The sequence below is a fragment of the Acinonyx jubatus genome, chromosome E4 (genome assembly GCF_027475565.1).
Source record: "Acinonyx jubatus isolate Ajub_Pintada_27869175 chromosome E4, VMU_Ajub_asm_v1.0, whole genome shotgun sequence".
In the NCBI taxonomy this organism is placed as follows: Eukaryota; Metazoa; Chordata; class Mammalia; order Carnivora; family Felidae; genus Acinonyx; species Acinonyx jubatus.
The window spans coordinates 39,117,528-39,135,000 of record NC_069395.1 but is presented as its reverse complement, the minus strand read 5'-3'; the positions used below and the strand labels follow the sequence as shown (position 1 = coordinate 39,135,000).

Here is a 17,473-nt window from a genome sequence, read left to right as displayed (position 1 = left end):
CCCCCCCCATGTTTCCTCTAAGCAAAGGAACACATAGCAATAACAGTCTGTATCATATTTTTTTTTTTTACAAACCTTCAAAAGAACAATGTTCTGTTGAGCAAAATTCAGTAGCATTCTGTAAACATTAATTTAAGGAAATCAATAGACTCAGTGAGCTAAAGCCATATTGCAAGATAAACTGGCCAGAGTGCCACTTTGTCAAATAGATTTTCGTTTTCTCGGCTAGATAAAGACAGTTTCAAAACGGGGCAAACGTGTTGCAACCAAGGTTTGAAAAGTATGTGGCCTTCAAACAGTCTGCTTGTTCCTACTGCAAAGCTGGACAAACATACTTTAAAAATGATAAGATGGCTTAGAATTGATGTGGCTTTCAGATTTTATGGACAGTAGATTTCTTGGTTGTCTCCCAGGCAAAAAGTAAAACAAAATCCCATGCGTTCTGAACACAAAAAATTGTACTTGGGAGAAAGGGTTAAACTGTCTTGAGAAAGGGAGCTTTGGGGGCAGTGTCAGTTGGTGCTTGACTTTAAAAAAGAAAGGAAGAAAGAAATCTTTATTCATGCTGACCTGATGGGCAACAGGCCTTCTTGCCAAAATCCAAAAGCCAAACTCTCTGGTGGGTTTGGGATCAGAGGTTTCAGCTGGTGGGAGCCGCTCCAGTTCTGTGCTCGCCATGCAATGTCATGTTAATGCGCGAGGGGTGGGGGCGGGGATGGACACCAGGGCCCCCAGGTTTCTCCAGGCCAGCCTGAAAGAGCGGCAGGGATCGTCGGAAAAAGTGGCAAAAGGAAAGCATGTCTCTCCGTCTGTCACTGCGGCAGGGACAGACACTGAGCCTGTGGCAGGACACTTCCAAGTTAAACCGCCTGCCATCATCCTCCAGTGCCATACCAGTCCGTACACCTGCCAGTGGAGGGGCAAAAAAGATGGGACGTGGTAGAAATGGCCCACTGGAGGGAATGCAATAAAAAGAAGGAACAGTCACGTGGAAACTGCAAGGAGGGAGGTTAGGGGCCCGCCTTGAGTGGAGAAAGGAACTCCACGAAAAAGCATCACGCGTGGGTTTTGGTCTGTAGCGCGGGCAGTGGGGGGCTACTCCAGACTATCACCCTCACGCGGACCTCTCTGACAGCAGCCTGAAGGAAGCACAGAGGCATGCCCTGAGTCTTTTCTTGGTTTCCTCACCTGACTTGAGTCTTTCTCTTTTCAAAGTGCTCTTTAGAATATACAGAATGCACCATAAAATGTCTACACCCTTAAGATGTTGATAACATCTGTACGGATACAAACAGCGTACGATTATCAACGCATGTGCTAGGATGGAGCGTTTTGAGCAGTTGTGACTTCCGGTGATAAAAAAAAAGAATGTCTTAACATCTATTCTACCTGTTAATGATTTGTGTGTACTTCTTAAACGGTGTAAACATTCCATCGGTAACGCTGCGTAGAGATGTCAAGATAAATAAAACCATCTCTCCCCTATCCCAAGAAAAGGAGGTACTATATAATAAGCTCTTATGGTAGAGTTTAGAAGAAACTCTATGACACTGGCAACAATTGTTCAGAGGGGCTGAAATGTGGTTCACCGAATATGATGAAAATGGCCTGGAAGTCTTGGCGATGTACGTGTCAGGTAACACAATGATTGTCACGTCATTTCTGGTGACGGAATCAATTCTCTTTCCTTCCCAAACTCTGCACACGTTTCAAAGAGTGATTCCACGTTTTAACAAACAAAACAAACAAATGAATAAAATTCGCCAAAAAGAAAATCAGGGGCAAAGTATTAAAAACTAAAGTCTAATACTTTCCCCAGTCTCAGCACCCCCCCAGACACTATGAAAAGACTCTTAGACCTTAAAAACAATTGGAAGCCTTCTGCTGGAATAATGCGGCTGGCAGGCTCTTCAGGTAAGAGCTCGAGCAAGACTATTTCGTCAAAGAATCAGAGGGTTTGGGGACCCCAGGACTAGGAGAGAGTCCATATTCTCCAAAAGAGTGAAACAACCTGAGCCAGCCGTTGGCAATCTTTCTCTGAAAAGGGCTAGAGAGTAAACACATAAGCTTTGTGGGCCACATTCTGTCTCCGTTGCACGTTCTTCTTCTTGTTTACAACTTTTTAAAAATATAAAAACCATTCTGAGCTTGGAGTCATAAAAGACAGGCCGCGGGCCAGATCTGGCCCATCCGCCAATAGTCTGCCAACCTCTGCTCTTAGCCAAACTTGAGGGCTAACCCTTCTCCTGAATGCGCCTTCATTCTTCACTAATCCTGTGTGCCTCACTGGATCAGCACACTCCTTGTTCTCGCTGGGTAGCTGGGATTGATTCACCCAAATTCAACCTGCAAAGTCACGCCATTCCGCAGATGCGCTGAAGGCTGCCCGTGTCTATGGGATCAGAGATAAACCACGCCCAGAGATGCTCAAGGACCGGGAAGACTTGAGTCTTGCTCTGCCTTGATGGGGAGCTTCTCGTGAGGAACTTTCCTGCCAGTAAATATTCGATTGTACGAGACGGAGGGATCTGTACCTCCTTCACAACACATCAAATGAATCAGCTCGATACTTAGATTAAAAAAACAAACAAAAAAAAAACCCAAAATAAGCAGCGTACCAGTCACCGTGCAGTGTTAACTAACTTCCCTTCAAGGCAGCCCCACGAATTATGTGCCACTGGCGTCTGAGTTCAAGACAGGCTGATAGTGCTTAAAGTTTAACTTTTGCTACAATTACTGGGTGAGGTGGTAAGATAAATAGGGCCAAGCTCGGTGCCATTCTTGGACGGGAGATTATCCAAAAACAACAAGACATAAACTCTCCAATATTGCACAAAAGGAAGCTGGGGCACAGATAATCCACAGTTACTCCTGTTTCGTTCGAGAATGCATTACGTGATTGTTTTCTACGGCAGGTTTATCTTCGTAATTAAGCTTTGCCGAGGCTGACATGGAAACTGGTCTGCGTTGCCCTGTATTCCTGCTGATGGAGCATGTGAGGGAGGAGCCCAAGGAGAAACTGTTAGGAAGCAGAGTTCAGGCAGGACGATGAGAACAGCACCACTCACCGCGAGCACCAGGAAAGGCACTGTGAGATGTGGGTGATCATCAAAAGAGTGCTTCCAAGAACACCGGATCCTGGGAGAGCCTGTCACTCTGCTAACAATAGAGGATGCGTCCCAAATCATATCCGGGCTGCTCTGAGAAAGGACTGGGATTAAACACCCCAGTCCCATCTTTTGGTTTTGCCCAAAACATCTTTGTTCTGTCAGACAAATTCTATTTTGTGCTTCTAGAGTATCCTGTTGGTCTCTCCTCCACAATTACCCTTTGCAAAACTAAGGATGAGCTGTATTTCAAAGCAACCTGAGGGCTTGTGAATGGCTTTGAAATTCCCTTTTCAAGAAAGGTAAATAGTTTGGAGAAGGGGAGAAACAGATTCCAGAATGGCCCCTGGGGCCCCTGGGAGCCCCCTCCACCCATGTCAACGGCTCACTGGGCTTGAGGTGACATTCACGGTGGGGAGTTTTAGGGTGGTGTCGGGATTGGCCCTTGCCTTGGCCCTGCTGAAAGGCACTTACAGGAGTCTACACAAAAACGATCTTGTGTACCTTCAGGTCACTGACAATGATACATCTTGGAAAATCGTCTCTATATTAAAGGAAATGCAGTGGCCTTGAAACCAAAGCCTCTCATCTTCTTCTACCTACTTCTGGTTATTTCTCGACCGTTAGACCCACTCAAACCCCACACTTGTTCTCAGTCAACGTTATTGTCACCTTTTATGAAAAGTCACTTGTACAACCAGATTTCACTTTAAAATGTTACGGTAGCCCCCCCCCCCCAAAAAAAAGAGAAGTTGGGGACTACGACCAGAGGAAGATAAAAAAAACACTTATCCAAATGACTTGTGTGAAGATTTGCCACCTGTCAACCACACACATGAGCACATATAAAACCCCAGTGGAAAAGACTTTCCTGATGGAGACTGTTACCATGTTGGGCGTCCCTAAAAGAAAAGGTGGTAATGCCTTTGCAAAAATTACCAGCCAAGCCTAGGAAGGAAGGTAGTTGTCTGAGGGGAGGTGTTGTAGATTAAACAGAGGTTGATGCGTATCACAAATGCCAGCCGTCTGGGTCGATGTCGGGCATACAGGAAGACGTACGGGAACAGGTACACAGACAATCCCTTAGTTGTCCTGTTCTATACCATCTCCCAGGAAACCCACTTGCACGAGGGCCTCAAGGACGAATGTCCTCATTGCTTGGCTGCCCTAGCCAACACAACGAATAAAGTGAGCAGCAAGTATCACAACTAGTGCCAACTCAGTCAACAAATGTTTATGAATTTAAAAAATTAGTCCCTATAATCTCAGCGAGGGAGCTGCCACGTCTCCAAGGGCACCACTGAGATTTAGATCTGCGAAGAGGGCCTTGGGAGAACACTGAAATGGGCACCCTAGAGATGTTCGCTGAGATAATTAAGCCACAGCAGAGCCACACGGGTGGAAGTGGCCCCACATGGACACCATCTGGATTCCTAGGGGCTCCGCAATCACTGCTTAAAGCTTTGCATCATGCCCAGGATTTATTTAGAGAATGCAGAATGCCTTTATTCTAGAATCACAGAATTTCAGAGAGAGAACAAAGCTCCGTGTTTAATCGTATCACTTTACAGGTGAGCAGAGTGGAGCCCAAAATAGACAGGTGTTGCCAGAACTAGACCCTCCGATCCAGGGTTCCGTCCCCCAGACCCCATCACCCCATCGCTGCTCTTCTCATCTAGAACCCATGACTCCAGAATCCTGGAGCTGTGCCAGGCTGGTGTCACCTTTACAGCCACACTTGGGGCAGGAAGAATCACTTTCTCTTTTTAAAACCAGTTTTGCATTGACTCTTTGTCCCAATTCTGATGAGAACTCCCTCTTCCGCTCATTTGTTTGTTTGCCTATTTAGGGTCAGCGGGAAATGGCGCAACCGTTGAGCTACTGATAACGGCAACAAGGTAACTTTTACTTGGCTCTAGGAATTAATAAAAGCAAATGCTTATACGCACTTACTTTGGGCTAATATATTCGTGCGTATTTATTTAATTCTCAAGACCACTCGGTGAGATACTTGCTATCATTTCCCCCATTTTATAGATGAGGAGACTGAGGCACAGAGCGTGGGTAAGACATTTGCCAAGGTTTCAATGCTAGAAAGTGGCAGAGCTGGGTTTTGATCCCAGGAACCGGTTCCAGGATGCATGCTGTTCGTGAGGCTCTACTCTATTATAATCAGTTCAGGACCACGGACATGGCAAAGACTCCCCAAAGGATTTCCTTTTTCAGATTTCAAGGTGATGCTTTTATTTATATAAAATAACACCTACTTGTAAGTGAACATTTTGTTTCCTGCCTGAGAATAATTTAGAGACCAGAGCTTTCTTGCTGTAGTTATCATTGTTATAGGCTCAAACCCAAGACTAAGGCCACATCTTCCCGATATCAAACACTCTGATACTTTATCAACAAAAACACTGAAAACATCCAGACAGTAGGGCGGATCTGCCCATTTTTCATCTGGCTGGATATGTCCCGTGGACACATTAAGATCTGCCAGAATTCTTGCCAAGCGTCTCATAAATTGGTCTCATGGGATCATTTTAACCAAAAAGTGCTAACTGAGAAGCTACTCAAGAAATCCAACTTCCGAGGATAAACTTTTGGGACAATCAAAGCAAATCGCATTGGGTGTGTGTGAGAGAGTTATCATCACCAAAGCGTGGCGTGGTGGCCCACAGCTGGAATTCTGTCCCCTTGGCCCGTAACTGCACTGTCCCTCACGAAGACACAGTCATGCCAGAAGCGCATTACAGAAGGGCAGCTAAAATGATCAGGGGTGGCCCACGGACTGTATGAGATTAGACTTTTAAAAAGGATTAGAGCCCCTTAATCTGGACAGATGAAGATTAAGAGGGAGGAATGATCAAAGTCTATAAAATCAGAAAGGAAATGGAGAATATGGCGACAGTTCTGTTCACAAATCCCAGGATATCGTAACAAGGGCTATCCCTTTGGAGTTCCAGGAAAATGACTTTAAGAGCCATAAAAAGAAGATACAATTTTCACAGCAGGTAATAAATTTAGAGAATTATCATCTTGAGGAGTGGTATACTCTGAGAATGAAGTTAGGTTTGAAAAAGGCTTAAATAAACCTATGGGTGATAAAACCATAATGAGGTAATAATGGAAGGTTGGGAATGTTCTAGGGACATCCTGAGTCTTTTGAAAACGAGTCCATCAATGACAGGTACCAGCCCCTCCTCACCGGCTTCCCGCCTGGGGCTGGGTGGCCTCCTGATGCGACCACCTCTCTTCCCTTCCCTTTGCCAGACAGGTTATTCCTAAAATTCCGAATGGGGCTCCGTGACTGGAAAGCTTTCGGACCTGGTACAATACGACAACTCATTCCTTGGAGGGAGTTTTCTTTATTCCTCACCAATGTCTTTGTCCTAATGTCTGTGATTCCCATAAAGATATGAACTTAATCCTGAAAACAAACAAAAAAAATCTATGTTTTGCTCAAAGATAGAGACATTAAAACATCTTCTGTTGCAGTGGTTGGGGGGATAAAAACTGGTGAAACTCTCCCCTGGGGAAGCTACTCATTGTATGCTAACACAGACCAACGAATTCAAACTTAAGCGGAAATTAAACGTCCCGATTATGTAGCACCTATCACAGCCCAAGGTATTGAACTCTGAAATTTCCCACAGTTAATAGAAAAACCCGCACACCTGAACAAATGCCATGGTTCTGTGAAATGTACAGAATAAAACTTAAGAGAAAAGCTTTAGCTCCTTTCCCAAAGAGCCAAGTGTTAATCACTTTAAATATCTAATAATAGGTCATTGTTGGGGGCTGGGGAGGTTAGGGCCACGGAAGGAGGCAGGGGACTTCGGTAGGGGGTAGAAAGGGGATGAAGATTCCATTCAGAGAGAGGGACCCTTCAGACAACTGTAACACGCACAGCGAAGCATGAAGAACCTTTTCTGTACTCACGTTTTAGACTGCTTTCTAAAAATTGATAAAATGTGGCAAACGAAGGAACCAAGGGGAGGAAAGGGGTGGGGATGGAGGAGAAAGGCATTCGTCCAATAAGCAATATCTAATAACTCCTAACCCCAACCCTATCTACCTACCGTCACAGAGTGGGGGCTGTCCCTGGGCATCTATTCAAATTCCAAGTTTGAAAATGTGAGTCCTCATGTTGGGGAGCCATTCCAAGCCACTGTTCACTTGGGGAATGGAAAAGTAGGAAGGTGGCAAGGGGTGGGGACGGGTTAAGGGGTAGAGTCACCCCGTTTCTCTTTGTAGCCTGCAGAGTGATTTGGGCAAGAAAGCTGGGACATCTGGAGTTCAGAAGTCGAGGAAAATGGGGAAGAACCGGGAAGATGAATACATGATCATCAGCTACACAAAAGAACGGAGCAGAAAGAAGCCTGGATTTGGGCACTCGCGTCTGGCAAGGAGGCCAGCAGCAGGGCTAATGAAGCATTTGTGGTGTGGGACGCTTGCCAGCACAACAAAGAAGATGTGCTGGGGCTCTGCACATGTGCCGGGGCCCCCAGAGCAAAATAAGGACATAATCACCATCAGTGTCACAGACCAGACTGTACACAAGGTGACAGGGGAGGGGGGGGGGCTGTAATACACACACAGGGAGGACGCGCCATGGCCCACGGCGGCTGCTGCCCTGAGGCCGGGGACGCAGGCAGTTACCCACCTCTCTGTCTCTAGCTGTCTCTCAAATCCTGAGGTTGGGCTCGGCCCCACCATTGGTGGGTGTTTCCCGTGCAACCCAAGTTACTCCTGATGGGGCAGCAGACAGCTGAAAAGCTGAAGAGAGTGTTAGACTGGTGGAAAAGGGCTGAATAAAGGGAAGCAGAAGGCGGGGGGGGGGGGGGGGGGGGAAATGGAAGGAGAGAGTTCTGAGGCCAACTCCCTCTGTCTTGTGCCAAGTTCTGTGCTCTCACTTTCGAGAACCTGACCCTGGCCATACCACCTGAGGTATGGTATTATCACGGACGGCCATGTTTTTATGCTCTCAAGAAAAGGCAAGAGAAACGCGGGGGGGGCCTGAGGTGGGGGACACACACCCGCAGCGGAGGGTCCCCCTCGGCGTGAGCGCAAGAGCACCTCGCAGGCAGGAGGAAGCGGCCCCCGCCCATTTGAAATGAGGTCTCTTCAGAGGGCCCGGCACCTGCCTGTGGCTCCCGCTAGCTAAGGTGGGTGTGTTAGTACAGCTGTCTAGCTTTTAAGTGACTTTTGTCAGTTTGAAAGTGAAAGTCTGTTTGAGGAGCTGCTTCAACAATAGCCCAGAGCCCGGAAGAAGAGCTCGCAGCACAAAGGACTTAGACGACACTCGTGTCCCTTTTCACTGCCCCTGATGAAAGATTCATAAGAATAACTTTAATTTTTTATGACCCCCTTTTTGGTATGACTATATTAGTTGTGTCAACTTCCATACACAGGTTCTCTTTAAATACCCAAAGGTCCGTGCTGAAAGTTGTTCAAGGAGCCACGGGGGCAGATATCCTTACGGGTCCCTTCCTCCAGGACAAACCGCTCTGCGAGACACAGAGATTTCCTTTCGAGATGGTTCCCTTCAGCCTCGACATCACTGGGAACACTACCGTGAGGTGATCTGAAAGCTTTCTAATGTGCCAATTCAACCTCTCTTTGGAAGAACAATTATATTTGTTTTTCTTGGCTTCACCCTATTTAGCAGGAACAGAAGTATAATAATCATTAATGGCCCTCCTTTGCCTTTACTTCTCAGATGGCTGTTGCCATGTTGCATCTTTATTTTGTGTCTCAGCCAAAAGCAGGCGTTGGCGGGGGTGGGGGGCGGGGGGCACACAGACTGTGCTTGTTTTATGGCACGTTACCAAAGAGCACCCAAGACTGGCTTAAGGCAGTCACTGAAGGTGATACAATAGTTTTGAACCAGAATTATCTACTTTCAAGAACCAAAGTCCTGCGCTTCCCTGAAAAGAATGTTTGCAAAAATACCTGATGCTGGCAAATTTACACGGAGAGACTTAAGAGGGATGAGCAAACGAGCACTACATTTTCTGCCCTACGGCTGCAAAGACAACCAAACAATTACAGTGAAATAAAATCCGGGCAGTGGGAGGAAGATGAGGAAATTTGATTTAAAACACTCTCTGCCGTGTGAAAAGGGATCACCAACTTTCGAACGCGCTTTGGGCTGCTCAATGAGTCTGTTTAATCTCGACGAAATAAACAGGCTCATTTCCAAAAGGCTGTTAGAACTTCTTCAGACGTTTCATTCAGGATGGGCCCAACACAATGCTAACATCCCACCGAAAGATCCGACCACGACCGGCCGCTTGCTCTCTGCAGAGAACTTGCTTCTTTTCTCCTATTGATAACCCTTTGTGGGACGAAGAAAAAGAGCAGAGGCAAGGAGGAGTGAATGTCAGACAATAGCCATCCCTCCACGCACTGTCTCTGAACTTCCCTCATCTCTGAAGGACAATTAATTATGAAGGCCTTAGGGGTAGGTCGAAGCAAGGGAAAACCCACTGCCATCTCCGTAACGCGCCTGCCACCTCTGTGTTTGCTAAATGGCTTCTCCTGTTGGGGTACAGCCACCAAGAGAGCCAATAGATCATGGGGGGGGGTGGCGGGGAGGGGGGAAAGCAAAAGATTTTTTTTTGCGTGTGCGTCTGCCCTTGTATAATTCTATTCTCACTGTGAACTCATCCATACACAAAACACAAGGACAATTTTTTTTTTTTTTTAAAGAGAGAAAAGCCACAGGGTATGTTGCAGCAGAAACGGCCTCTCAGTGGTGTGTTAAAAAGGATGGTCTTTTCACCAAATCATTTCACAGAGGCAAAACAGACAAACACAAAGGGTTGAGGCTTTTTCTCCGACATTAAATGGAGTAACTGGTAAGGTCAGACATATGATACCTAAAGACATGAATCTGTGAACTCTTGAAGTCAAAAGGCCTCTCTGTGCTGAGGAACAATCTTTCAAAGGAAATAGATCATAGAACTCCACTGAATCCGCTTTAAACTTTATGAAGCAGGAGGAGAAAAAGTTCTAAGTAGGGAAGCTTGACAGAAGAGCCTTGAACTATTTTCTGAAGGAAAGATGAGACCCTCCCTAGGCTGCCACAAAACATTTTTTTTTTCTAAAGGCTCCTCTGAACTTTGATATGTGCCAAGACACTGCCATTGAAAGCTGTATAATTATGTGCTATCGCCACTGTAGAAAATGCTTTGTTCACCCCAACAAAGGACAATAAGCAAAGTAAAGCGACGTTACACTGTATCTTTTTCTTTAAGAATGTTGAGAAAGGTCATGGAATGCTATAACTAATAAAGCTGTTGAGTAAGGAGGTTTTAAAGCTGATCTTACTGGGCTTGAATGTAACCCAATGACAAAAAAGACACAGGGAGCTAAAAATGCAATGACATTACCAAACAGATGATAAATCAATGGGCCCGCTTCATTATACTGATCAACACCTTGAATCCCGAAAGGACACACGGCGCAGAACTGAAGCTCTGGTCCGCACACAATTCCGCCTCTGCCCTACCCCCCAACCCTTCAAGCCCACCTTGAAGCCGGGCGTCTTTACCACTCTCTCCTTCACCCTTCAGGCCATCACTTCGCACAGGAATATGCTCCCAGACAGCCGTGTGTGTGCGTACATTTAGAGAACATTCATTTAGTCTCTTAACAGATCAGTTTGGCTTGTCAGTGACGGGACTGGCAGGGGAAGAAGTGCTAAGAGTCTCTTTCCCTCCTCGCCACCCGCCAAGGGCGTGTGTCATGTGACCATTCAAACGGCTCGGCGGCTCTGGGGCCAAAAGACTGCAACGGCAGTAAAAGGTTTTCACTCATGTGCCAGTTTTCCGAGCGATCACTCATATTTAAGTATCTATATGGAGCGGAGGGAAGCGCTTCCTAAATCCACCTGTCCTCATTTTTCTTTAAAGAGACGACGACGTGAACGAGAGATTTCCAAACACATTAAATCTTCCTCAATGTGCGCGGTGCGGGCAGCGGGAGGGTTGGGCACGGGGGCGGGCAGGGTGGGGACGGTGTATTCAGCACGTGTATTTCCGAGTGTGTGTGCCTGGGGGTAGGGGTGGAGGCGAGGGGTGCGGCTTCTTAATTTTCTCTTTGGAAGCGGAAGGCGAGGCAACCCACAAGTTGGGTCTGCGGAAGCACCCTTCTTGCCTGTCATGTGACACCCAGAAAGAAGTCGAAGCACAGGGTCTATGATGGAGCATCTACACAGACATCAGTGTCTTGGGATGGGACATCAGTGTCTTGGGATACGGTACGTACAAGCCCGCTAGTCAGCGAATCAGGCTCCCCGTTCTGTTTATTTCTAGGCCTTCCATCCCCAAACCTGGGTCTTCAGTGAGGGCAATGGAGGCCGGTCAGTGTCACAGGCACGTGCACCCTGCCCACAGACCAGTGGCTACCACCAGGAGGCCCGTGAAGGATGCTGGCTGCCCGCTGAGGGGGAAGAGCTACCCCTCTGGCACTGGAGAAGGACAGACAGCGCTCAGTGCAGCCTTGGAGACTGACAGCCATCACTACCTTCCTTCCTGCCACGGTGGGAAGGGCCACAAAAGAGTAATAAAATCCAACTCGTATGCCCCTCAAGTCAGAAGTATCAGCACGATTTAAAAACTGGGAAGGAATCCCAACCCTCCTATCCCTCCCCATAAAAAAAAAAAAATGTTGGAACCTCTTCAAAGCGAAGTGCGAATGGAGCATGGAAATACATCCCATAACACCTGGAAAGACAAATTTATTGTTGCCAATCTCATTAAACGTGAGAAGTAGGAGTGAAACAAGCAGCCTGTAATTAAACCCCCCTCTCCTGCACACCTTCGCAAACTCACCTTCAGCAGCGAGGCGCCCCGCCCCGTGTGAGGTGGCCAACTTTCTTTCCTTCCTTCCGCACAAGCCGACCGAGGCGTTGGTGCCCCTCCCCCTGCAGTGCCTTCTCCCGATTCCCCTGGGTCTTCTCAAGCTCTCACCACACTGAGCCTGAGCGCTGTGCCAAGAATCTTGGCCATTGTGTAAACTGATACAAAAGGCACAGCAAGCTCTCCTGTCACTTAGAAGGCCCTGACTCATAAAGGCCAGGAAACGCAGGGTCTAGAGGAGGAGAGAGATTCAAGCCACTCCTCCCTCCTTGCCAGTGATAAACCTTCCCCATCTGCTTCATTTTCCTGTAGGCCAGGGGTCAGCAACCACTCTGGCCTTGAGAGCCAGGAGCAGCAGGGGCGGGAGGGGGAGGGTGCCTAGCAGTCACAGAGGTGGCACCAGCCAGCTTATGACACAGACGGAGCAGAGAGCTGAAAAAAGACAAGCAGCAGAAGAGAAAGAAGGAAGGAGAAAGTCCCAGCGAAGGAGGGAAGGCATCAGCCTCCTTCTCCCTCACCCCCCTCTCTCCCTGCCTCTACCGGTTCCCACTAGTTTAGAATTACTTTATAAACAGTATAGAGCGTTAGGCACACTAAACTTTTTTTCCTATTAATATCTCTATCATTATTCCCGCTCACGTCAAATCAGTTAATATTGGTAAGACATTTGGAAGGATGCTCAGGACGTCATCAATAAACATTAGCAATTTTGTTATTGTTAACAAACCTCTGATTGAGAGATCTAAAAATGCAATCAATAGGCTGTTTTATTACTTGACCGGCTAATACTCGGTTGGGTTAAAATATTCCTTCAAATGTAGACAAAACTTCAAAGTCCCTCTACTGTTGCTTCATCTCCGTTTAAAAATTAGAAAATGGGGGTGCCTGGGTAGCTCGGTGATTGAGCGTCCGACTCTTGATTTCAGCTCAGGTCATGGTCTTGCGGTTCCTGAGTTCGAGCCCTACATCAGGATGGAGCCTGCTTGGGATTCTCTCTCTTTCTCCCTCTTTCTGCCCCTCCCCGCTCATGCTCGCTCTCTCTCTCTCTCTCTCAAAAAAAAAAGAAAGAAAGAAAGAAAGAAAGAAAGAAAGAAAGAAAGAAAGAAAGAAAGAAAATTAGAAAAGAAACAAGGCATCCAGTTCTCTACTTGGCCATCTTCTTCATTTGCTCCTCTTAGAGTACAGATTCACTTTGGCTGATCTTAAGAGGAGAAACTTAAATACAAAAGTCAAGCAGTGCACACAGTATGGGCTGAGATATTCAGCATGAGGTGCTGGGTCTGCTTGTGGCTCGTGGCCACGGCCCACAGTGGTAAAGCTACACTGATAAGACCAGTGGCTTTTTAAGCATCTTGCTGAAGCGCTGACCTCCGTGCACAGAAAAGACGGGGTTGTCTTATCTGAAGCTCTAGTTAGTAAGCGCGCCAAGCTGGGAGGCTAAATTAAAAGCTATTTAGTGATCGTATGTGGTGGTGGGTAGGCCTATGGGCATACGTGTGAGGGGAGGGGGCAGGGCAGAATCCATGCTCCTGCGTTTCTTCTTACCACATTTCCGGAAAGATCCTAGTTTTTACTGAAGAAGGAAAAGACCCAGAATAGACCAAGAACTTGTCTGGAGTCACATGACAAGTGACAGAACTGCTCCCCGGGCCCCATACTCCTTGCACTGAAGCAGTCTTAAAATAGACACTGCAGATAAAGGAGAGGTGGCCGGGCTGGAAGTGGATCTGATTCACAAAGAGAGAAATATCAGATGTTAATCATATTAAAGGAGGATTTAGATGATGCTAAATGGGGCAGCTCGTTGGGTACCTCCTGATGCCAGCCGCCCCTGTTTGTGTCATTCTGGCCCTTGTGCTGTGAGCCGGGGATTAAATTCCAACCAGGTAAGGTTTAAAAAACCCTAAAAATCCTGATGTGCCCTGTAAGGATTTGTCCTCTCGAGGATATTACACAGCAAAAATGCAGCACTCAGCGCACGAACCTTGGGCAATTCTTTTATGAAGCCTGACGCACACTGCCAAACAAATATTTGCCGTAATCAGCCGTAAAGAGTTCACTAGTGCACAGCTGAATTCTCCTTGGGTCAAGTTTAGAGCAACAGACTTACCAGAAAGGGGCAGAAAAAGACACGGAACTCTGAATAAGGTTTCTTTAAACTATTTAGCCACAGTCCTCCTCTTCAGCTTTAAAAGAAATTCTGCTAGAGTGTCCCATCAGGTTAGTCAACCAGAGCTCTCTTTCAACACACTTTAAATACAGAGACTTTAAAATGGTGAAGCAAAACAAGGAGGATCCCCACTTTTCATGTGTTCAGCCTGAGAAAAACCTTGTTCATAACACATTTGGCAAGAAGAACATTGTAGTCTAGGACGACAAAGGTAAATCGGTGACTTCCAGTATAATGGTTCAAACTTCCAAGGGAAAACTGTGACCTCCCCACGGCTAAGCTTCCACCTTCGGTGCCTGGTAAGCCACCATCACTGATCTGCGCTGCTAAAACCTGTGTGGGAAGGGCTCCCCAAGGGAATGGGCAGACAGGGGGGCAGGAAGGGGCGGATCCTTTCGTTGGCAAGTCTAGACCAAGATGCCCTTCTCTTCCCCTGAAGCTGCAAACTTCTGGGTGTTTCTGGGTGCCTATCTATGTGAGGAAAGCAAGACTATTAACGTAAGGTTCCGGCAGGAGCAGATGTGGGAGAAAAAAAGATTCTTGTCCTCAAGATAACAACAAGAAAGGGACCGACTTTATCAGGCCATGGCCTGTCTACACTCACCATCGGGGGTTCAGCCTGCAGAACCCTTGCCACATCCCCACCTCTAACTATTGTTGCCTGAGCCAGCAGGGCTCAGCAAAATGCCTTTGTGAGGACTGGGAGATTCGCTAGTGTTGTCTCATGGAGAGTCATCATGTTGCAATGAAAAATGTTTGCTGAGGCACCACATTAGCCAGTAAAGAAACGCCTTACTCATAGCCACACATCTTTCACTGTTGCATAGCTATTGCTTTCTGGGACTCGTCTATACTGCTTTGCGTGTATCTAGAATATGCATGTCGTAGATGTGTGTGCGTGCGTGCGTGTGCGTGCGTGTGTGTGTAAGAGGGCATGAGCGACGGGCAGCTTGGTTGCGAAGGTATGCACACGCGAAATAAACACACTAGGTTCTCTCCCGAAAAGAACAAAAACGAAACAAAAACAAAAACGAAAGATGTTGATGGCTCTCATAATACGGACTTAGTAAATTCTCGTACCATTTCTTCCATAAAGGCAATACATGCTGATTAAAGTAGAAACCACAGAATCACTCCCCCATCAACCTTTCCAGACTTTTTTTAGAAAACAACTTTTGCAGCTATCCTAGCACACAGCGTATGTCAGCCCAAGCGACATGCCAAAACCTAAATAGCAAAAAACGCCTATCAGAGTGGGGACCTCTTCTCTGGAAAGGGAATCACTGTGTGGGTGGGTTCCTTGCTGCAGTTTTCTTTGAATTCTCCAGTTCCCTCTTTCTGTGGCCAATGGGTCTTCATGCAAGCAGCCGAGCTGGGGAATGGGAAAGGAAGCAGAAGTGGGTCAGCTCCCCAGGACCCGGATGGGAACCACACAGGGGGCTCCTCACTGCTGCTTTACCTCTTACCCCAGTGGGGCATGCTCTTAGGAGATAACGAGGCTGACGCCAATTTGGGGACACTGCTAAAGAAAATAAATTTCTTAAAAAAAGAAAAGGGAAATGACCAAACGATAAAGATGAGTTCCTACCTCAAAGTCATTTGCTTTATTGTAGTGCATGTTCAGAGCCCTGTACAGCTCACAGTCTCTGGTTATAGACAGCTCTTCAGTACTGGTGACTCCGTCGTTGATGGCTTGACGCGCGTACTTCTCCATCTGAATGTAGTAAAACTCACGGAAATTGCTAAACCACTTGATGAGCTGAGAGGTAATGCATCTGTTGAACTGTCAAATTTAAATGTTGAAAAGGATAAGAACATCACCATTTTCTTCATTTATTCTTTAAGCAGTCTGAAGTATTTTTAAAGATCTCCTCTCCTTCTTGCTTGGATGGGTGTGTTTTTGATTTCACCAAAATGGTGGCAAGAGGGGTGAAAGCAGTAATACGTTCATAAGATACCATAAAACCCGTCAACAATGGAAACCACTCCCCAATCCTCCACATTTCAAATGGAAAACTTGCATTCTAAATCTGATTTTCTGTAAGCTGAAGATCTTATTTTAAACATCGTTCTTCAGCTTTCAGTGGAACAAACTGTATGTGTGTACTTCTTATGGAAATTCATTCAAACCACAAAACCCTGGGAAGAGTTGTTACTTTCAAGGACAGCCTCCCCTGCTTTTCAAAAGTTCATGTTCCGCCATTTTGCTTTTACGAAAAGGCCTACCTTAGTGCCTGGTTTCGTTAACAGAAAGAAATCCAAAGAGGATTTTTGCTTCTCAGAAAGAAAGCGAGAAGGGAAAATAGCATTCAGCATTGGTTTTGCAGCGAGCCATTATGGAGGCAGCACGCACCCCCAGCAGCAAGAGTGGCTCCACCACGCTCCTTCCCCAGGAACGAGGCTCAGCATCTCAGCATCAAGCCGCCATAGCTTTGAACTGTGTCTGTGAGCATCTGTGCTTTATTTGATTTATTTTGTGCATCTGTTATCGAGATGTGTCCTAGGGTATCAGAAAAGTCTAAGAGAGGTTATTTTTTGGGTCTGGGAATGCTCAACATTTCCCCCATATAAATTAATGGTAATTGCTTCTTTGCTTTATGCCATTTCGGCTAATGAAAAGTTTCATAGGAACGCTCTACTTTTGGATAGCGGGGGAAACCTGTACCAGAGATGGTGAGCCACGTGACTTCACCACCAGCATGATTTCTTTTTTTAATGAGAATTTGTGTCATCACATGACAGCTCTGTACAATGCTGGAAAGCAGCTTTCGTGCAAAAGGGGAGGAAGCTGGCATTTGCTTATTTGTTGGCAACTGGGTGATCCCCATGGCCATCCAGCTCTGATTCCACTTTATGTTCGCACACGGCACTCATGTCCGGTCCTGTCTGGTCAGACCGCCATGCCTGCTTGCACACTTCCCATGGCCAGCATTGGATAAGACCCACGCCCCTTTCCATCGGCGTCTATGCCGTTTGGAAGGTGTGGTTAAGACGCAGTACGCAGATGGCATAGGCAGAAACTATATTGCGTTTTTTTTTAAATGCCAAGTTACCATAACATGATTAGGCTTTAAAACTTTGTTTACCAAGGTTCCCTGATGACCTTTTAAATGAAGATGTCTTCCTGGATTCACTGCAAATGATACCATTCTTATTGACAAACCTCTGTTCACGTAAAGGACAGATGCGTCTCAACTTGCCAAGTCAAAACCAATAAATCCATAGCTTTATATCAGGCGGGCTGACAGACAACCCCCTGCCTTTTGTCATTACAGGCATTCCCTTCCCGGGGCCCCCAGAAAAAGATGTACATTCATCAAAAATCAACAAAG

General features: G+C 46.5%; 1 protein-coding gene across 7 annotated transcripts in view; it reads right to left on the bottom strand.

Annotated features, from left to right (window-relative positions):
- PROX1 (prospero homeobox 1) overlaps nucleotides 1–17,473 on the bottom strand; it is a 52,201-nt gene that overhangs the window by 12,873 nt on the left and 21,855 nt on the right. For 6 of the 7 annotated variants that reach the window (XM_053209719.1, XM_027074450.2, XM_015062888.3 and 3 more), the window contains one exon: nucleotides 15,730–15,924. In XM_053209719.1, the coding sequence (XP_053065694.1) occupies nucleotides 15,730–15,924 (195 nt within the window). Of the gene's footprint in view, nucleotides 1–13,078; nucleotides 15,514–15,729; nucleotides 15,925–17,473 lie in introns of those variants that run through there. The other variant, XM_053209721.1, reaches the window with a different exon arrangement.